This window comes from Ostrinia nubilalis, chromosome 13 (genome assembly GCF_963855985.1).
Source record: "Ostrinia nubilalis chromosome 13, ilOstNubi1.1, whole genome shotgun sequence".
In the NCBI taxonomy this organism is placed as follows: Eukaryota; Metazoa; Arthropoda; class Insecta; order Lepidoptera; family Crambidae; genus Ostrinia; species Ostrinia nubilalis.
Window position 1 is genome coordinate 9,156,072 of NC_087100.1, and position 19,591 is coordinate 9,175,662.

The 19,591-nt window shown below is 43.8% G+C and overlaps 1 protein-coding gene across 1 annotated transcript; it reads left to right on the top strand.

The window, feature by feature from the left end:
- Nucleotides 1–757: 757 nt before the first annotated feature.
- Nucleotides 758–11,487, top strand: LOC135077309 (SNF-related serine/threonine-protein kinase-like). Its single transcript, XM_063971840.1, has 11 exons — nucleotides 758–995; nucleotides 1,249–1,479; nucleotides 1,584–1,789; nucleotides 1,863–2,198; nucleotides 2,279–2,569; nucleotides 3,459–3,618; nucleotides 4,156–4,278; nucleotides 5,122–5,316; nucleotides 5,462–5,644; nucleotides 10,794–10,953; nucleotides 11,147–11,487. The coding sequence occupies exons 2-11, from the start codon at nucleotides 1,258–1,260 to the stop codon at nucleotides 11,485–11,487; spliced, it is 2,217 nt and encodes a 738-aa protein (XP_063827910.1). The 5' UTR covers nucleotides 758–995; nucleotides 1,249–1,257.
- Nucleotides 11,488–19,591: the final 8,104 nt, after the last annotated feature.

The window sequence follows — 19,591 nt, forward strand, 5'->3', positions numbered from 1 at the left end:
CAAGTGTCAAAAAGTATACCAGTCCTTAGCACAAAAACAACCATTTCATAACAAACTCCACCGGTTTCCACCAAGGTGGAGCTGTGCGGAGCGGAGCAGAAAAATTTACCTGAAATTTAGTCTTATTTTGATCTATTTTACATATTCCCGCCAAAAAAACCTAAAAATTTAAAATATTTTTTCTAAGTCTCGTGCGTGCACGCGCGTGCCCCGCCCCCATGGCGCCCCGTTTCCTATACTCCAAGCCGTACCTAGCTAGCGAAGGTGTGAAATGCAGACAAAATTGACTGTATTCTACAGATGAGACAGCTGTATTCCAAATATCAAAGACGCAAAGTACAGAATTGACCGATAGTATGTACCAAAAGCATCGAATACATAAAAAATATTAAAATGAACATTCGTTGACATAAAATATTTTAATTATACTTATCATGAAGTTAGGCATATTTCTTCTTGGAAATTGGGAGAATGTATTAAACTGGCAAGATTATTAAAAAAAATAATGACAAAACACTGACATTTAACAATTCGTTCAAAAACTGTTCATTGAATTATTTTAATCAATATTTAATAAAATTATTGTGATTATTTGTAAATATTTTTTTATTTTCATTTTGTGACTTCATATTAATTCTTGATTTCATTTGCATTTATCCATTATCCTTTCATCATTTCACGACTTTTTACCTGAAATTTATTAAAATAAAATGACAATCAATTGAGGTCGTAAGTTTCTGAACTGATTTTTGTGAAATGGCGAAATTGTGACTCTTGAGGATCAACTTATTTTTATGTTCGATAATTAACAATTTCTAAGTAAACCAATGCAGTTTTGTAATTCTTATTGTTATATTTATTAACATTTATTAGTTTGGAGTCTATAAATGGAATAAATTTATCTTAATGTAATTATGTTACTTGAAACCAGTTGATCGTATTTTTGCTATTCAGTGTAAATTTTCTTCCACTGGGCTACATTCATTTATACGTAGGTAAGCAATTAAACAAATAACTGTTATCTGATAACTTCAACATTAAAACAATATAGAGGTCATTCAAAGATGTGTACTTTATTTTATTAAAATTTTTGTCACATTCAGGTCATGCATTTTGTAAATATTATGACTTAGTGAATGTTATTCTATTGTTTCCTACAATATCAGACGTTTTCCAAGTTTTAAGCAATGCCGTAGTATTTGCTATATGTATTAACATTGTAATAAACAGTGATGTGTTCATGTTCAGGTTAAAATAATGAATAATTGTGGTGGAGTTGGAGGAGGCGGGGTGGGTGCTGGAGGAGGCCCGTACGACGCCAAGATCGCGGGGCTCTACGACCTGCTGGACACCCTCGGCTCGGGGCACTTTGCAGTGGTGAAACTGGCCCGGCATGTATTCACAGGAGAAAAAGTGGCTGTGAAAGTTATAGACAAAAGCAAGCTGGATGAAGTGTCTAAATCACATTTGTTTCAAGAGGTATTGTGGAGCAGTTATATTTTGCAATATTTACAGACTAGGTACATAATTAGTGTTATTTACAAATAATATTTTTAATGATGTCCTTATTTTTACCATTTTAGGTTCGGTGTATGAAATTAGTGCAGCATCCAAATGTTGTTCGACTATATGAAGTGATAGACACACAAACTAAACTATATTTAATACTAGAATTAGGAGATGGCGGAGATTTATATGACTACATAATGAGACATGAATCTGGACTATCAGAATCTCTTGCTCGTGATTATTTCCGTCAAATAGTTCGCGCTATATCATACTGTCATAGGTAATTTAATTTTCTAAAATAATAAAGCACATTAGATTTTGGATGATGATCTAAAAAATACTCTCTGTTGCAGGTTACACGTTGTGCATCGTGACTTGAAACCAGAAAATGTAGTGTTTTTTGAAAAACTAGGAGTAGTTAAATTGACTGACTTTGGTTTTAGCAATAAATTCTGTCCAGGTCAAAAACTAGAGACTTCATGTGGATCCTTAGCTTATTCTGCCCCAGAGATACTCTTGGGTGACTCTTATGATGCTCCGGCTGTGGATGTGTGGTCCCTTGGTGTTATTCTGTACATGTTAGTGTGTGGACAAGCTCCATTTCAAGAAGCTAATGATAGTGAAACATTGACAATGATAATGGACTGTAAATATACTATACCACCTCATATATCAAAATCTTGTAAAAGGTGCTTTTCATATAATATTTTGTTGTGTGAAATTATTTAGATATGACCTGATGATAATAATAATACATGTAAAATTTTAGGCTTATAGGTAGAATGTTAGTGAGGGAACCTGAGAAAAGAGCTACACTTTCAGAAATAGCCACTGATCCGTGGGTAACAGCGGGTGAAGGCATCACTGTTGAAGACTTTGACACTCCGCTGGTAGCCAAGGAGCAGCTGTCGGAGGATGACCGCACCGCTATCATCCAACGCATGGTCAATGGATCTATAGCAACTAAAGAAGAGATTTTAGAATATTTAGAAAAGAATGACTATAATCATATTACTGCTACATATTATTTATTAGCAGAAAGGAAATTAAGAACTAAAAGGTTGGTGTTTGTTATCAGTAAGTTTCTATTTATCAATCCATAACTTTGTAACTTGATAAAATACTCCTACTCATTAATTTTTATTAGATTTACATCAGATTAGATGATAATCTATGTAATAATAAAGGACTATCAATGCCAGTCATGTGATGTATTAGCTTTCGGCTTCGCCCGCGTTAAATTAAGTTTTACACGAAAAGGCCGACTCATTCGACACTAGTTTTAACGCAGGAGAAATAATTTAGGATTCTTAAGGTGAAAAAGTTTCCATGTGCACAATCAATTCTTCTTTTTCTGCCTCGCCTTATCCCGTTACGTGGGGTCGGCTTTCTCAATCGTGCGGTGCCATTCGATCCTATCTTGAACGTCTCATTTGTGGAGTCCCAATATTTCCATGTCCTTTTGGACATTTGTCATCCAGACAATAAAAATAATCAATCTGTCTATATTTATTAACGCGAAAGATCACTGATTGACTGACTCACTCACTCATCACGAAATCTGAGAAACTACGAGTGCTAGGAGTCTCAAATTTTGTATGGGGGTTACTTTTAGAATGTAGGTGCTCACTAAGAACGGATTTTACGAAACTACACCCCTAAGAGGGTAAAACGGGATCCACGCGTACGAGGTTGCGGGCGGCCGCGCCACTAATATTATAAATGCGAAAGTTTGGATATCTGGATCTTTGTTACTCTTTCACGCAAAACCACTAAACGGATTTTTATGAAACTTTACAGTATTATTGTTTATAACCCAGAATAACATATAGGCTATAATTTAGGACGATCTGTGACAAACTGTGTAAATTTCACGCGGGTGAAGCTGCGGGCGGAAAGCTAGTTGTTTATAAAAAATATGTTTATATTTAAAGTTTCGCGGTTCCCAGGCTAGACACGCTCCGACGCGGGGAGGCGGGGCGCGGCGCGCGGCGGCCCGAGGCGCTGGGCGTGGCGCGGGGCGCGGGCGCGCAGGGGGGCGCCACGAGGAACCTGCTGGCGCCGCCCGCGCTGCCCGCCGCGCCGCGCACGCCGCAGGACGTGCCGCCGGTGGGTGCACTAGTGATTTAAACTTAGAACACTGTGTAACATTTGGATTTTATAAGACATTTTGCGTCTCTCAAGCTGGAAACGCTTCCGAGTGGCCAGTGGCACAGCGAGCTTTCACTGTAAAAGATGGGAGTCTGCACGTCCGCTCGCACACTCACTGCTGCCGCCCGTCGCACAGTCACGATAGGTAGCTTGGGGTCATTGGACGAAATTCTACGTGCTACCAGACTAGACACGCTCCGTCGCGGGGAGGCGAGGCGTAAGCGCGCAGAGGGGCGCTACTCGGAACCTGCTGGCGCCGCCCGCGCTGCCCGCCGCGCCGCGCACGCCGCAGGACGTGCCGCCGGTGGGTGCACTTATGATTTAAACTTAGAACATGATGTAACATTTGAAGGAGACTTTGTGGCTCCAATGACCCCAAGCTATCTATCCTTATCGCTCGCGCGTAATTATATTGCTGTCGCGACTGTGCGACGGGCGGCAGCAGTGAGTGTGCGAGCGTGACAGCAATATAATTACGCGGCGCGGGGAGGCGAGGTGCGGCGGCCCGAGGCACTGGGCGTGGCGCGGGGCGCGGGCGCGCAGGGGGGCGCCACGAGGAACCTGCTGGCGCCGCCCGCGCTGCCCGCCGCGCCGCGCACGCCGCAGGACGTGCCGCCGGTAGGTGCTCTTTTGATTTAAACTTAGAACATGGTGTAACATTTGAAGGAGACTTTGTGGCTCCAATGACCCCAAGCTATCTATCCTTATCGCTCGCGCGTAATTATATTGCTGTCGCGACTGTGCGACAGGCGGCAGCAGTGAGTGTGCGAGCGTGACAGCAATATAATTACGCGGCGCGGGGAGGCGCGGCGCGCGGCGGCCCGAGGCGCTGGGCGTGGCGCGGGGCGCGGGCGCGCAGGGGGGCGCTACGAGGAACTTGCTGGCGCCGCCCGCGCTGCCCGCCGCGCCGCGCACGCCGCAGGACGTGCCGCCGGTGGGTGCACTCATGATTTAAACTTAGAACATGATGTAACATTTGAAGGAGACTTCGTGGCTCCAATGACCCCAAGCTATCTATCTTTATCGCTCGCGCGTAATTATATTGCTGTCGCGACTGTGCGACGGGCGGCAGCAGTGAGTGTGCGAGCGTGACAGCAATATAATTACGCGGCGCGGGGAGGCGAGGCGCGGCGGCCCGAGGCGCGGGGCGCGGGCGCGCAGGGGGGCGCTACGAGGAACCTGCTGGCGCCGCCCGCGCTGCCCGCCGCGCCGCGCACGCCGCGGCGCCGCAAGATGTGCCGCCGGTGGGTACACTCATGATTTAAACTTCGAACACTAACATTTGGAGGAAATTTTGCGTCTCCCAGGCTGGACACGCTTCTGATTGGTCAGTGGCAGCGCAACGAGCTGTCAGTTGATTTGCAATCAGATTGAGAGTAGCTCTGCTACATAAAAATATCGTCTCGACTCATCACGCCAATATGAGTCACAACTAAATTCGTCTTAATTTTTTTCTGACAGCGCTCGCGCAAGTGCAGTATAGTCCGTGAGGAAGAAGACGATGAAGAGGCCGCGGTGGCGGGCGGCGGCGCCACGCGTTCTTCGGACGCGCGCCGCGGCTCGCGTTCCGAGGGCCGCCTGCATCTAGCCGCGAGAGCCGCGCCCGCGCCTCAACTCGTGGCCCGCCCTGCGCAACTGGCTGATAACCTTACTAAGGTAATATGCTTATACAGGTCTTGAAGACCTGCAATGTGTGCAATAAGTACCTCACTAAGATACCTGTCCGAGAGCCACATGTAACTGGCTGCGCGCTCTACGCAGCTGGTAGATAACATCACCAAGGTAATATGGTTCGTACAAGTGCAGTATAGTCCGCGAGGAAGAAGACGATGAAGAAGCCGCCGTGGCGGGCAGCGGCACGACGCGGTCTTCGGACGCGCGCCGCGGCTCGCGCTCTGAAGGCCGCCTGCATTTAGCCGCACGAGGCGCGCCCGCGCCGCAACTCGTGGCCCGCCCTGCGCAACTGGCTGATAACCTTACAAAGGTATGCTCAGAGCCTCAGATACAGGCCTTGAAGACCTGCAATATGTACCTCCCTAAGATACCCGCGGCTCGCGCTCTGAGGGCCGCCTGCACATGGCCGCGCGAGCCGCGCCCGCACCTCAGCTCGTGGCCCGCCCAGCGCAGCTGGCTGATAACCTCATTAAGGTAACATGCTCATATACAGGCCTTGAAGACCTGCAATGTGTGCAATAAGTACCTCACTAAGATACCTGTCCGAGAGCCGCCTGTACCTGGCTGCGCGCTCTACGCAGCTGGTAGATAACATCACCAAGGTAATATGGTTCGTACAAGTGCAGTATAGTCCGCGAAGAGGAGGACGACGAGGAACCCGCGGTGGCGCCGCAACACGCCGCTCGACCTACGCAGCTGGCTGATAACTTACTAAGGTAATATGCTTATACAGGTTTTGGCAACCTGCAATATGAGCTGGCCGATAACCTTATTAAGGTAACGTGGTCATATACGGGCCTTGAAGACCTGGAATATGGGTAATAGGTAGCTCCCTAAGATACCCGCAGCTCGCGCTCCGAGGTCCGCCTGCATCTGGCCGCGCGCGTCGCGCCCAACAATACTGAACTAAACCACCCCCTTTAGAGATCTCTGCAGAAACATCCAATTGGCCCGAGTCCCTCACCAAGGTATTATACTCCTACTCAGTCACAGGCCTTAAAACCTGATATGGCATACAGCAGCTGTAAAGGTACCTTATTAGGATACCCACTACACACGCCCTAAAAAATGATTTGCAGTGGCAAAATTCGCCAAAGCCTCGCTGTCATGCTATACGACAATACGACTAACTAAATACCTCACCAAAGTAACTCGTCCCTACACAGAAGACCTTGAGGGGCACAATAACTTCACAATACAACAGAAAATTAGTAGTGTTCGTAGTGCACGTCGCCGCCAGCCGTATTATCTTAGTAATTCAAACGCACGTCGCGGTTTCAAGCCGCCATCAGCCGGATTCCTCCGATAATCTTAAGGAATGTGATACTATCTATAAATAGTATGTAACTATTAATTTGATCTTATCCAGTGTTACTCTAGATAAGAAAAATTTGAATTAACTTTAATTAGCATAAAATGTGATATCAAAAAAATTACTTAGAAATCATGGAATATGGAAAAACTTACGTACCTAGTTTCTTGCATATCAGTCTGGACGCACCTTGTCCTGCACGTCACTTCCCTTTGTGACGTCACGATGCTTGACGTTTTATTTCTCTTTCAATGATGACAGCGATAAAGGCGCTCAGTGTCTTTTCAAAATTTTCGCGACTCATCCCATTTCCCTTGACCAGATTATTAGTAGGGAATTTAGTGCAATGATTTGTATGGAGACCCCTCCACTTTGGTATAGAAGGCTCATTTTTGCAACAGTGGTTCTTTGGGTGCTTCTGAGTGGATTTCCGTCGGTAGACATCGGGAGCCCCCCCTGTGGTAGCAGGGGGAGGGGGGGCAAGTTTCTTTCCGCCGCGCTTCACTTTAAGGCCCATATCTTCAAAACTATGGGTATTAATTAGGGCAAGTGTAGTATCATTTTCGGATAATTAAAGGATGGCGAATTCATTTCTAGAACAAACTTTTTGCCTTTTCATACAAAAAAATTGAAATATTGAGTAAAATTCACAAAAACCAAAAAGTATTTTTTTAAATAAACGTCGTTTACTTTTAAACCACTGGAGATAATCTAATAAAAAAAATATGACCTGGAAGCTACATTTATCAGGATTATAAAAATATAACATTGTATGGTACTTTTTTCGCAAAAAGTAGGTGAAAAAAATTTTTTCTTCAGGGCACAGCGGGCGAATTTAATTGCGCATCGGAAAAAAATATTTATTTTATCCATGAATTCATACTATTTGGTTCATAAGCAAGCAAGAATTATTATTTTAGAATTTATTTAGAGTTGCTGGCACATCAATCTACCATGATTTGTATTTTTTCGTCAATTGATTTTGAACTCTATGTGTGAGACATAAGGTTGAAAATAGCTTAAAAAATATCATAAGAAGAAAGCACTAAATAAAGAACTTTAATTTGTCTAAACGTCTTAATGATTATTATTATTTAAATTAACACTTTTATTTCTACATACTATTGTACCAGTGATTTAACGGAAAGGTAAGTGTGAGGAAAATGAGGTTTCACAATCATAGTACGGGAGATATTTTTAGCACAAAGGTTACGGCTGTGACCGTTTTAGTTGTTTTTTTCAGACAGCACCAGATTCTGCACTACTTCTTGCACTTACATCTCACCATTTTCAGGCAAGCCTCGGCAGCTATACGGGCAAACAGGTCCATGTAGGCTCCATCTTGCTATCGACTCTGGTCCACCCCCAACCAGTCGGGTAAAGGGAAGACTCGAGTCGGTTGCTTGCACCTGATCCTATACGCGAATCCCTTGATATACTGCCAGTAGCCAAGGCTGATACAACGCTGCTGCTGCTGTCTGGGTTATCTTATGTAGGGCCTAAGCTAAGCTAGGTCTAAGCGTAGTCCACAGCGACCCATTAGGATCTTTATGCTCCATTTTTTATTCCCTATCATCCAAAAAAATCCTATCCATTAGGTGAATTAAGCGTCTGAGTGAAAGCCTTCTAAGTCTTCTGATGCCGGATATGCTGACCCAAGCAGACCCATCCTTACAGTATTGATTCATGGACCCCACATGTAATGTATTCCACATGCTCGAGAGCTGTCTTCTGTTGTTAGACACATTTTGTGGGACATGTGGTTCGTTCCATAATGCCCAGTTTGCGTACCAGTAATTGCTTGGGCTTAGGTACCTTTTATTTCCGCTTAATGAGTTTTCTCCATGACCCTGTGTTTCCCTTTAGGAATGATTTGGAGAGGCTTATCTTATATTGTTGGAGCTTTCCCATTCAGCACTGTGCTTCTTGGATATGGCCATATTATGGCCATGAGGTATGCCGTTAGATAAAGGTAAGTATCAGTTCTGGCCCAATAGGTATCGCCTCTGACCCTAGTTTCGCTAGACTGTCGGCTCTCCCATTGCATTTGATCCGTGTATGTCCAGGTATCCCACATCAGGGACACTTTCAAGCCTTCCGAGTTTGTTCAGAATAATTCTAGACTCAACCTTCACTGAGGCGATGGCTTTTTGTTTGAGTGCTGCCTGGCTGTGGATCAGGATGTAAATATTGCGTCTTTTACACCCCTTTTCTTTAGTGCACACATATTATAGCGTAGAATTCAGCTTGAAACACTGTATCAAACCTCCTTAAGCGTTCACTATGTTCGAAGTGTTTACAGTAGACGCCCGTTCCCGTTCCCAAGGCCATCTTTACAGTGGCGGCCCCACGATTTTGGGGTTACCTACCGATTCCAAGATTGAAAGACAATGATATAGACCGCAGACTTGCTATGCAGATGCGCCAGTGAGTACTAATCTGTGCGACATGTGTCACCCTCTGATGCTTGGCACCCGGCTACTGCATCTTTGAGCTGTCAGTAAACCAGATAAGGCTGTTCTGTTGGGATTTTGGTCCCTCTTTTCTAGTCGTCCCTTGTTCAAAATCTATCCACTTACTTATTAGATCAATCAAGGCGTTCGCGTATAGGATTAGTTGCAAGCAACCGACTCAGTCTTCCCTTTACCCGACTGGTTGGGGGTGGACCAGAGCCGATAGCAAGATGGAGCCTACATGGACCGGTTTGCCCGTAGCTGCCGAGGCTTGCCTGGAAATGGTGAGATGTAAGTGCAAGAAGTAGTGCAGAAGCTGGTGCTGTCTGAAAAAAACAACTAAAACGGTCACAGCCGTAACCTTTGTGCTAAAAATATCTCCCGTACTATGATTGTGAAACCTCATTTTCCTCACACTTACCTTTCCGTTAAATCTCTGGTACAATAGTATGTAGAAATAAAAGTGTTAATTTAAATAATAATAATCATTAAGACGTTTAGACAAATTAAAGTTCTTTATTTAGTGCTTTCTTCTTATGATATTTTCAATATTAAAATGTATTTAAGCTATTTTCAACCTTATGTCACACATAGAGTTCAAAATCGATTGACGAAAAAATACAAATTATGGTAGATTGATGTGCCAGCAACTCTAAATAAATTCTAAAATAATAATCCTTGCTTGCTTATGAACCAAATAGTATGAATTCATGGATAAAATAAATATTTTTTTCCGATGCGCAATTAAATTCGCCCGCTGTGCCCTGAAGAAAAATTTTTTTCACCTACTTTTTGCGAAAAAAGTACCATACAATGTTATATTTTTATAATCCTGATAAATGTAGCTTTCAGGTCATATTTTTTTTATTAGATTATCTCCAGTGGTTTAAAAGTAAACGACGTTTATTTAAAAAAATACTTTTTGATTTTTGTGAATTTTACTCAATATTTCAATTTTTTTGTATGAAAAGGCAAAAAGTTTGTTCTAGAAATGAATTCGCCATCCTTTAGTTATCCGAAAATGATACCACACTTGCCCTAATACCCATAGTTTTGAAGATATGGGCCTTAAAGTGAAGCGCGGCGGAAGGAAACTTGCCCCCCCTCCCCCTGCTACCACAGGGGGGGCTCCCGATGTCTACCGACGGAAATCCACTCAGGAGCACCCAAAGAACCACTGTTGCAAAAATGAGCCTTCTATACCAAAGTGGAGGGGTTCTTGCACTAAATTCCCTACTATATTTGGGCTGCTTGTCGCTACTGATTTTAAGAAAAACTGATTTAAAGGTTCTATACTCTTTTAACCAACTAAGGGCTTAGTGTAAGTTTACATCAAACGTTCTCACTACACTAGTGAGTGCGTTAAAAAATTAATAAAATATGAGAATTTTAGTTCTTGAAAGTTTTTTTCTTTATGCATGACAAGGCAGGTATTTGACCACAATCGCACCTGATGTTAAGTGGGATGCAGTCTAGGATGGTACATATCTGCCCTGTAAGTGCCTATTCACTCTCGCCTTGAAGAAGTTTCCGCTAGGGGCGCTGTACAATCCGTCATACATTCAAATTTTTTTACGCGCTCACTAGTGACGACGTTTGATGTAAACACACTACACCCCCAGAATTCGCTACTGATTTTAAGAAAAACTAATTTATAGGTCCTCTATTCTTCTAACCAACCGATCGTTGTCCAGGTGAACCTCACGGAAGGCGTGAGCGGCGAGGCGGCGCGGCGCGGGCGCGCCGAGTGCCGGCGGCGGCGCGGCGGCTCCTGCTCCTCCTCCGACCTGTCCGACGACGACTCCGAGAAGAAGAAACGGGCCGCTGAGCACAAGCCGCTGCCTGACAGAGCTCGCCGGGACTCGCATGATGACTCCAGCGACAGGTATGATTTATTATTGTTTAATTGTTTTTTTTTAACGTAGTTGAAAGGCTCACGTGAAAGAAGTACGTCGCTGAACACAAGCCACTGCCCAACCGCGCGCGTCGTGACTCGCATGATGATTCCAGCGAAAGGTATGGTTATTCGATTGTTTTATGTAATTAGCGCAACGTGGCGGCTCGTGTTCCTCGTCCAACTTATCCGATGATGACTCCGAGAAGAAGAAGCGCGCCGCTAAGCACAAGCCGCTGCCTGACAGAGCTCGTCGGGACTCGCATGATGACTCCAGCGACATGTATGATTTTGGAACTCTCGGGTTAAAGGCGCGGCGCGGCCGCGAGGACTGCTGGCGGCGGCGCGGCGGCTCCTGCTCCTCCTCCGACCTGTCCGACGACGACTCCGAGAAGAAGAAACGGGCTGCTGAGCACAAGCCGCTGCCTGACAGAGCTCGTCGGGACTCGCATGACGACTCCAGCGACAGGTATGATTTTGGAACTCTCGGGTAAAAGGCGCTGCGCGGGCGCGCGAAGTACCGGCGGCGGCGCGGCGGCTCCTGCTCCTCCTCCGACCTGTCCGACGACGATTCCGAGAAGAAGAAACGGGCTGCAGAACACAAGCCGCTGCCTGACAGAGCTCGTCGGGACTCGCATGACGACTCCAGCGACAGGTATCAATCATACATCATCATTCAATTGTTTTTTGTAGCTTAGCTAGCATGGCGCAGTGGCTTAAAGTAATATGCTCCTCGTCCGACCTGTCCGATGACGACTCCGAGAAGAAGAAACGGGCCGCTGAGCACAAGCCGCTGCTGACAGAGCTCGCCGGGACTCGCATGATGACTCCAGCGACAGGTATCAATCATACGTCATCATTCAATTGTTTTTGTAGCTTAGCTAACATAGCGCAGTGGCTTATAGTATGCTCCTCCTCCGACCTGTCCGATGACGACTCCGAGAAGAAGAAGCGCGCTGCTGAGCGACTCGCATGATGACTCCAGCAACAGGTATGATTTTGGAACGATCGGGTAAAAGAAGCGAATCGTAGAACACGAGCTACGCCTGATTGATTGAAATCATGCTATAACTCAATAAATCTGTCAATTTGATTTTCAATTCTATGCGCTTGCTACGTTCTCCAGTTTATCAACTGGACCATACCATCGGTGCGGATACTTGGGAAAATTGATATAGTTATTTAGTCTTGCAGGGCAATCGAAACCTTAACCTCTTGATTGGGCCATTGCGCGATTTGTGGTTTATCTTCCTACTCCAACCACCTCAGATCCCCCTAGAAAGCAAGAAGCCTGTCTAGGCCGCTACAGGCCTCCTGCAGCGACGCTGGTGATTGGAAAATTTGAGCCCATTGATTTGCTACGCTTCTGCACTCCATGAGCACATGCTGCGGTGTTTCTTCTGCTTCCATGCATTCTCTGGACAGTGGGCTGTCTGTTACACCTATGTTGTGTAGGTGCTTGTTTAACATACAATGTCCGGTTATCATAATGTAGAATGTTCACAAATTTTGTTTTTTAGCTTTCTGTATTCTCTGTTAAAAATAAAAAATACACGTGAAAGAATTGTTTCGATACGTCAATTAGTTTCCAAGATATTGAATTTTAAAAGTGCGGGCGGCGGCCGGCCCGCCATTTTATGCGCGTGACATCATAGTACAGTGACTGGCTCAAATTAGTATGGGTGGAATCTTGCAAGCTGAATGAGGATCAGTACTGTTGTAGAAAATTCAATAAAACTAGTATCTACGTTAATCTTTAAGACATAAGAAAGATATATCTTTTTGGATTATCCAAATCGGACCATTACTTACGAAGATATTAAGTAATAAACATAGTCCGTTTTTGCCGCTAAAAGTCAACGTACGCAGGGCCGCGTGACGTCATTATATCCGAATCGAGCGCAGCCGGCGTACTATTGGCATGGAAAATATTTTTTTCCAGCTAAACTATCAGTTTTAGAAAAAAACTTTTTATAACATTTATTCATCAAAATAAAGTAACCTATCGGCCAGTAATTTTTAAAAATAAAAATTGTGAAAAATAAGTATCGCTATGTCCAAAAACCACATTTTCATAGGATTCGATGCAATGCGGAGACGCGGTTGGGGTGAGTGTAACTTAATGATTGTTTGTATTGAACATAGGCCAGTAGAATTAAACACAAAAATTGATTAAATCGGAAATAATTCCTACAAAAGATGTTTTTGCTTTAATGGCTTCATTGGTTGCCCATTAAGACTCTCCTAAGTTTTCGACTTCGACGGAGTTGTGCTTAGGTGGTGGGTCCCCCGAAAGGGGCGTTTTTTCGGTTTTCCGGTTATACCGCGTAAAGGACTTACCCTATCGAAAAGTGGTCTTCATGACGGTTAAAGGGCACTTAATCCTGCATTGAATAAGACCAAATTCATATGTTTTGGACAAACCGTTCTCGCGCTAAAGTTCGGCAAAGTAGAAAATATACGTATAATTAATGACCCTCTCCACGTCCAATGGCTTGTTACCCACATGCTTCCAAGCCTTGTAAAGGGTCGCCTTAACCAGTGTAACCCTAACAAGGCTCACGAGTTTGATTCGCTTATCCTTGTTCGTCCCAGCCGTTCCTTAACTGCGGTTGCTGCACCTCTTCCTGGCACTCTCCTGAACGACTCTGTGTTACTCTGTGTCTAGGCTAAGATTAAATAGATTTCCAGGAGGGAGCAGCTGTCCTTTCCTGCAGCAGCTGGCCCGCCCATGGGAACGGCGAATAGATAGGTAGGTACGTAGGTTTAACTCAGAAAAACTAAATAACAGGTAGGTATTGCGTGTACATCGAAATGATCTTCATAGCAATGTCTTGTAGCCTAGGGAGAGTGAATCTGCCTCAGCTATACCTTATTGTTAGAAGTAAATAAATTAATACTTATACATTTTTATATTTTACTTGGAAGAAGATATGACTCTAACAACACTTATGAACACTTTATTTGAATAAATCGCCAAATATACCACCGCGGAGACCCCAATCGCGTCTCTGCGTTCCATTGAATCGTATGAGCGTATGGATTTTTTGCGTTATTTTTCACAATTTCTATTTTTAAAAATTACCTATCGATAGCTTACTTTATTCTGATGAATAAATGTCATTACAAGTTTTTCTCTAAAACTGATAGTTTGGCTAGAAAAAAATATTTTCTATCCACGCAGTACGCCGGCAGCGTTCGAATCGGATATAATGACGTCATCGTCCCCGCGCCGGGCGGTCAGTGAACTTTTTTAGTAATTTGGCCATAACTTCGTCAATTTTTGTCGTAGAACAAAAATTTTTGGACTGTGTATTAAGGATTTCTTAGCCCTATAAATCTGCATTCACAGCTAAAAATCGAAATGATCCTCATTAAGACCCACTTCCGGACAACCGATTAAGCTGAAATTTCGCATACACATGTGATTTGGATGACCATGCAATATTATGATGACATGGAGCTGATCTGATGATGGAGCTGGAAGGTGGCCATAGAAACTCAAAAATTATTTAAGTATGTTTATATCCGTTGTCTAGTGAGCGGACACTGTGAATGTACGTCACGCGGGTTCACGTGACCGTCGGCGGGACTCGATATTTAAGCGAACTTTGAATGCCTATAAAATCATAACTACTTGGTATTTTTGAATGAAATAAAAACAAATGTATTTGTATATGTAAAAGCTTAACTGTAACATAGGTTTCAAGTTATTTTGCATACCTAGTAACATTCTCAATTTTCACGTGTGATACCTGTTCCCTAGCCAAGAGCGCGGCGCGGGCGCCGGGCCGGGCGGCATGGGCGGCGCGCGGGTGGTGGCGCGCTCGGCGGTGGCGGGCGCGGGCGGCGCGGGCGCGGGCGACGCGCGCGGCTCCACCACCGGCGGCGGCGGGTATGTTCTACTTTATATTGTTTATGGATACGTTTCAGGAACATTATGGTTACATCGAGATTAAAAGTATGAATACCAGCCTTCGGGAGTAAACTTAACAAGGGTACCTATAGTTGTTTTTAAAAGACCTTTTCGTTCGTTTTAGACAAATGACGTCCACTGCTGGACAAACGCCTCCCCCAAGGTTTTCCACAATGAACAACGGTCCTGTGCTGCCCGCATCCAGGCTCTTCCCGCGACCTTTACCAGATCGTCGGCCCACCTAGTAGGAGGCCTGCCCACGCTACGTCCTGTTTTTAAGATAAATCAATACGCTTGAAGGTCAATGGCGTTTAAAATATTTCTCATTATCTTGTGGCGTGCGTGTGTATTCAACGTGTATTCATTAGGCTCTCGTATACTGCCATTTGCGTTTGATGCAGGCCGCTACCAACCGGGCGATGTGGCAATCATTCAGCAGTGGACGTCCTGTGGTTGAAACGATGATGATGCAATGTGTCAATTTGATGTTGTCGCGTAGTGGGAAATTAATAAATAATGAACACTAGTGTACACAGATAAAATTACAATTCATTGATTTTACAAATGAGGGCGGGGTTCGGATGCCCGACTGTGGGTATGCTTTCGCGGTCCGTGACTTCCCTGGTGAGGGCGGCCGAAGGTAGATGGTGGCCGTAGGTGCTGGAAGTAGTCGCTGTCAGCTGGAGGCGCCTTGGATCTTGAGCCGCAGATGGTACGCGTTTGCCTCCGCGTTAGTCCCGAAATTCGATAAACGAACCATTAGCAAGGTTAGGCTAGTTTTAAGTGATTTATGTAATTATTTGTTTTGTAAATGTTATTTGATTAGTGATAATAATAAAATCTTGTTTACAGTTTTTTGTTGTTTTATGTATTTGATAGTTTTAGTTATTTTTATTCATTATTATGTTAATTTAATTATATTTTATTTGTACAAAAATCAATAAATGTAATTATGTGACGTATAACTTTACAATGTGTCTTCTATCGTGTTCTCCGTGTGCAGATGCACGGGCAGCGGCAGCGGCAGCAGCGGCAGCGCGGGCGGGCGGCGGCGGCGCGCGGCGCGGCACGAGAGCCGGCTGCGCGAGTCGCGCTCGCTCAACCGCATCGCCGAGGTGGAGGAGGCGGCGGCAGCGCGCTGGGCGGGCGGCGGGCTGGTCGCGCTGTGCGGCCGCCCGCTGCTGCGCCTGCTGGGCGCCGCCCGCCCCGCGCCCTCCGCGCGCCGCCTGCACGGCCTGTGCTAGGCGCCGCCACGAACTGGCTTCTGCGGCGCCGGTAGCCGTCCGAACGTGTGAACCCGCCGCGAGCTCCGCAACGTGGACGATATGGACGTCGACCGTATACCCGTTCACATAAAGCGCTTTCACATTAGGGCGTTTGTAGCGCGACAGCAGCGCGGCAGCGGCGTTTTTTATAATGTGAAGGCATGCATCCGCTGTGCTGTCACATAGTATGAAATTTTCGCCAGCGCGTATGTTCTGCGGCGCCGGTAGCCGACCGAACGTGTGAACCCGCCGGTAGCCGACCGAACGTGTGAACCCGCCGCGAGCTCCGCAACGTGGACGATATGGACGTCGACCGTATACCCGTTCACATAAAGCGCTTTCACATTAGGGCGTTTGTAGCGCGACAGCAGCGCGGCAGCGGCGTTTTTTATAATGTGAAGGCATCCGCTGTCGCATAGTATGAAATTTTCGCCAGCGCGTATGTCGCGATGCTAAATTGCCTAAATGTGAAAGCGCACTTACACTTCCCGCTGACTTCGACCGACGACGGGTGTTGCGTGACGTTTTCTACTGTTTGACAGCCGTGTGAAAAGTGGATATAGACCCAATATACTGAACCGTCTTACCCGTGTCATTGACAGCGGGGCGCCACCGTCAATACCGAATCGCTGGTTCCGATTTTTGTCATGTTGGAGACTATACAGGGTGTTAGGTAAATGGGTATATGAGCCGACACTAGCCCATGTTAACATGGTCATATAAATGGTATGGTGAAGTCAAAAAATTGATATCTTCATTTTAATTATTTAATTTTTCATACAAATCGGATTTTATAAAATTTATTTTGTATGAAAATTAAATGATGGTATCAAATTTCTGACTTCACCATACCATTTATATGCCCATGTTAACATGGGCTAGTGTCGGCTCATATACCCATTTACCTAACACCCTGTATAGTTGAACGATGGTGGCGCTCCTCTGTCAAGGAGTTTGGTGGGACACTTCAGTTTAGATCGTCTTTACGGGGCGCATCGGTGGCTGTCAAATTGTTGAAAAAGTTCATGCCCCACCCGCAGTTAAAAAAGTGGCTCCGAAGCCCCGTCCGTTCACATAAAATGAGGAGTGAAGCGGGGCGTGAAGCTGGTTCCCGACCGAGTGCATTACGCGTTCTGGCGTGTCTGACGCAGGCCGTACGAGTGCATGATGCCCTGAGCTGCTGACTCGGCGCAATAATCTGTACCTATACGTGCCAAAAGTACTCGGAAATAAAAATAGCAAAAACTTAACAAAAGCATGCGTTTATAAACCACAATAAAAGTTCTTATCAAACTTAAGGCTTTTTCTTCAGCCACTTGCTCATCGGTTAAAATATTTCTCCGCCTTATTCAAATTCTACTAGACTGCTGAATTAGCGTAGCGAAAAGTTATTTTGCTATTTTTATTTTTACTATGCATTACGTTGGTGTTAATCTAGCGCGCATGGATCCGCTTGAATGCAAATTATACAGTGTGAGTCACGTTAAAGTGTACATATGAAAATAGATAAAACTAGACCTGTTTTTATCGACAAAAAAGAGGTCAAAATTTTTTTGAGATTTTTTTTAAATTTTTTATAGAATTTTTTTTCTTCCAATTACTTATTGTAAAGAAAACGTAATAACTTTTAAACTAAGCGGTATATCCTGATAAAATAAAAACAGTAATAATGCTAAATAACAGGCGATACTAAAAAAATACATAAATTACATAAAAAAGGCCAAAAAATAATAATAAATTATACTTTTTGAAAAAAAAAAACTGCTTAAAAATTCGTGTTTTTTTGGTTATTTGATAAATTTCTCCAAAAAATGCCCCTATAACCGGTGGTTTTTATTACTTTGTATTGTTCTCTATCGTATTATCTTTGTAAAACCAAAAATCGCATGTCTCTATCCCTATCACAACATTTGCTATGATCGTTTGAACAAAGGCCTGCCACAACATTATTCTCCGCTACAGGTAGAGACAATTTTAATTTTAACTAAAATGCTTATTTTACTTCGAAATCTTTTGTTTTTATTTGAAATCTAACTTGTCTTTATCAAAATTACAAATCTAGAGCCATTTTCAGTTTTGTTGTTAACGAAGCGTTGAATGGCGCGCTCGGAGAGGCTTAGTTCAAACGATCATTGCAAACGTTGTGATAGGGATAGAGACATGCGATTTTTGGTTTTACGAAGGTAATACGATAGAAAATAATACAAAGTAATAAAAACCACCAGTTATAGGGGCATTTTTTGGAGAAATTTATCAAATAACCAAAAAAACACGAATTTTTAAGCAGATTTTTTTCAAAAATTATCATTTTTTATTATTTGTTGGCCTTTTTTGTGTATTTTATGTATTTTTTAGTATTGCCTGTTATTTAGCATTATTACTGTTTTTATTTTATCAGGATATACCGCTTAGTTTAAAAGTTATTACGTTTTCTTTACAATAAGTAATTGGAAGAAAAAAAATTCTATAAAAATTTTTAAAAAGATCTCAAAAAAATTTTGACCTCTTTTTTGTCGATAAAAATAGGTCTAGTTTCATCTATTTTCATATGTACACTTTAACGTGACTCACACTGTATTAACTTTTCCGCGGACTCCCCGCCTCACGCCCTTCGTTAAACTCTGTGCTTGGCCAGAGGGCACGCGCGAACGCGGCGCATTGTACTCAAACATTTGAAATCTTAATTGAGTCTCCATAGTGGCGCCCGCGCGCGATTCTTAAATGTTTATACAACGCGCCGCGCCCGGGCGCTCAGCCCGTCCAAGCATTTAGTGTACGTATGTGTGCACTTAGCACGAGTTGATCTGCCACATCCTATTCGTTCATATTTGATAAGATTATATGCAAGATCTAGGCCAGATTATATGGGAATAACACTTGAAACTAGATTCGCGGATGAAATTGAACTTTCGACCTAGTTTAAATTCCGAGTGTATTTGTTCTAAGTTGGGGGTATATTCATACATTTGAAGGCGAATAGAGCGTGGCGGTGTTAACGTGCAGCCAATATATTCCAATCTGAAGCGAAATATTGTGTATGGGGCCATTACTCAAATATTTTTAATATCCATGCAGATGCAGCATTTTAAGTGATCGTTAAACAGGGTTTCTCTAAATTTCGAGTTCATGATTTTAAATTCACTAATATACAGATCTCTATTGATCGTACACAATTTGTTCTGTTGTTATACAGCTTGTACCCAAAGCACAGGAGAATCTAAAGGGAAGTTAGGGTAAACTTGGATCTAGATTTATTTTCAATTTTCTTTATATTTCATCTCCGATTATAATGAAATAACGCGCAAGCTATTAAATAAGTCATCTATTAATCACGTAATGTTTTAACCTCCCCCTCCCTCTCAATGTTGTCCTCTACCCAAAATCACGTGTAAAGCACAAAAATCAGTGTCACTGGCA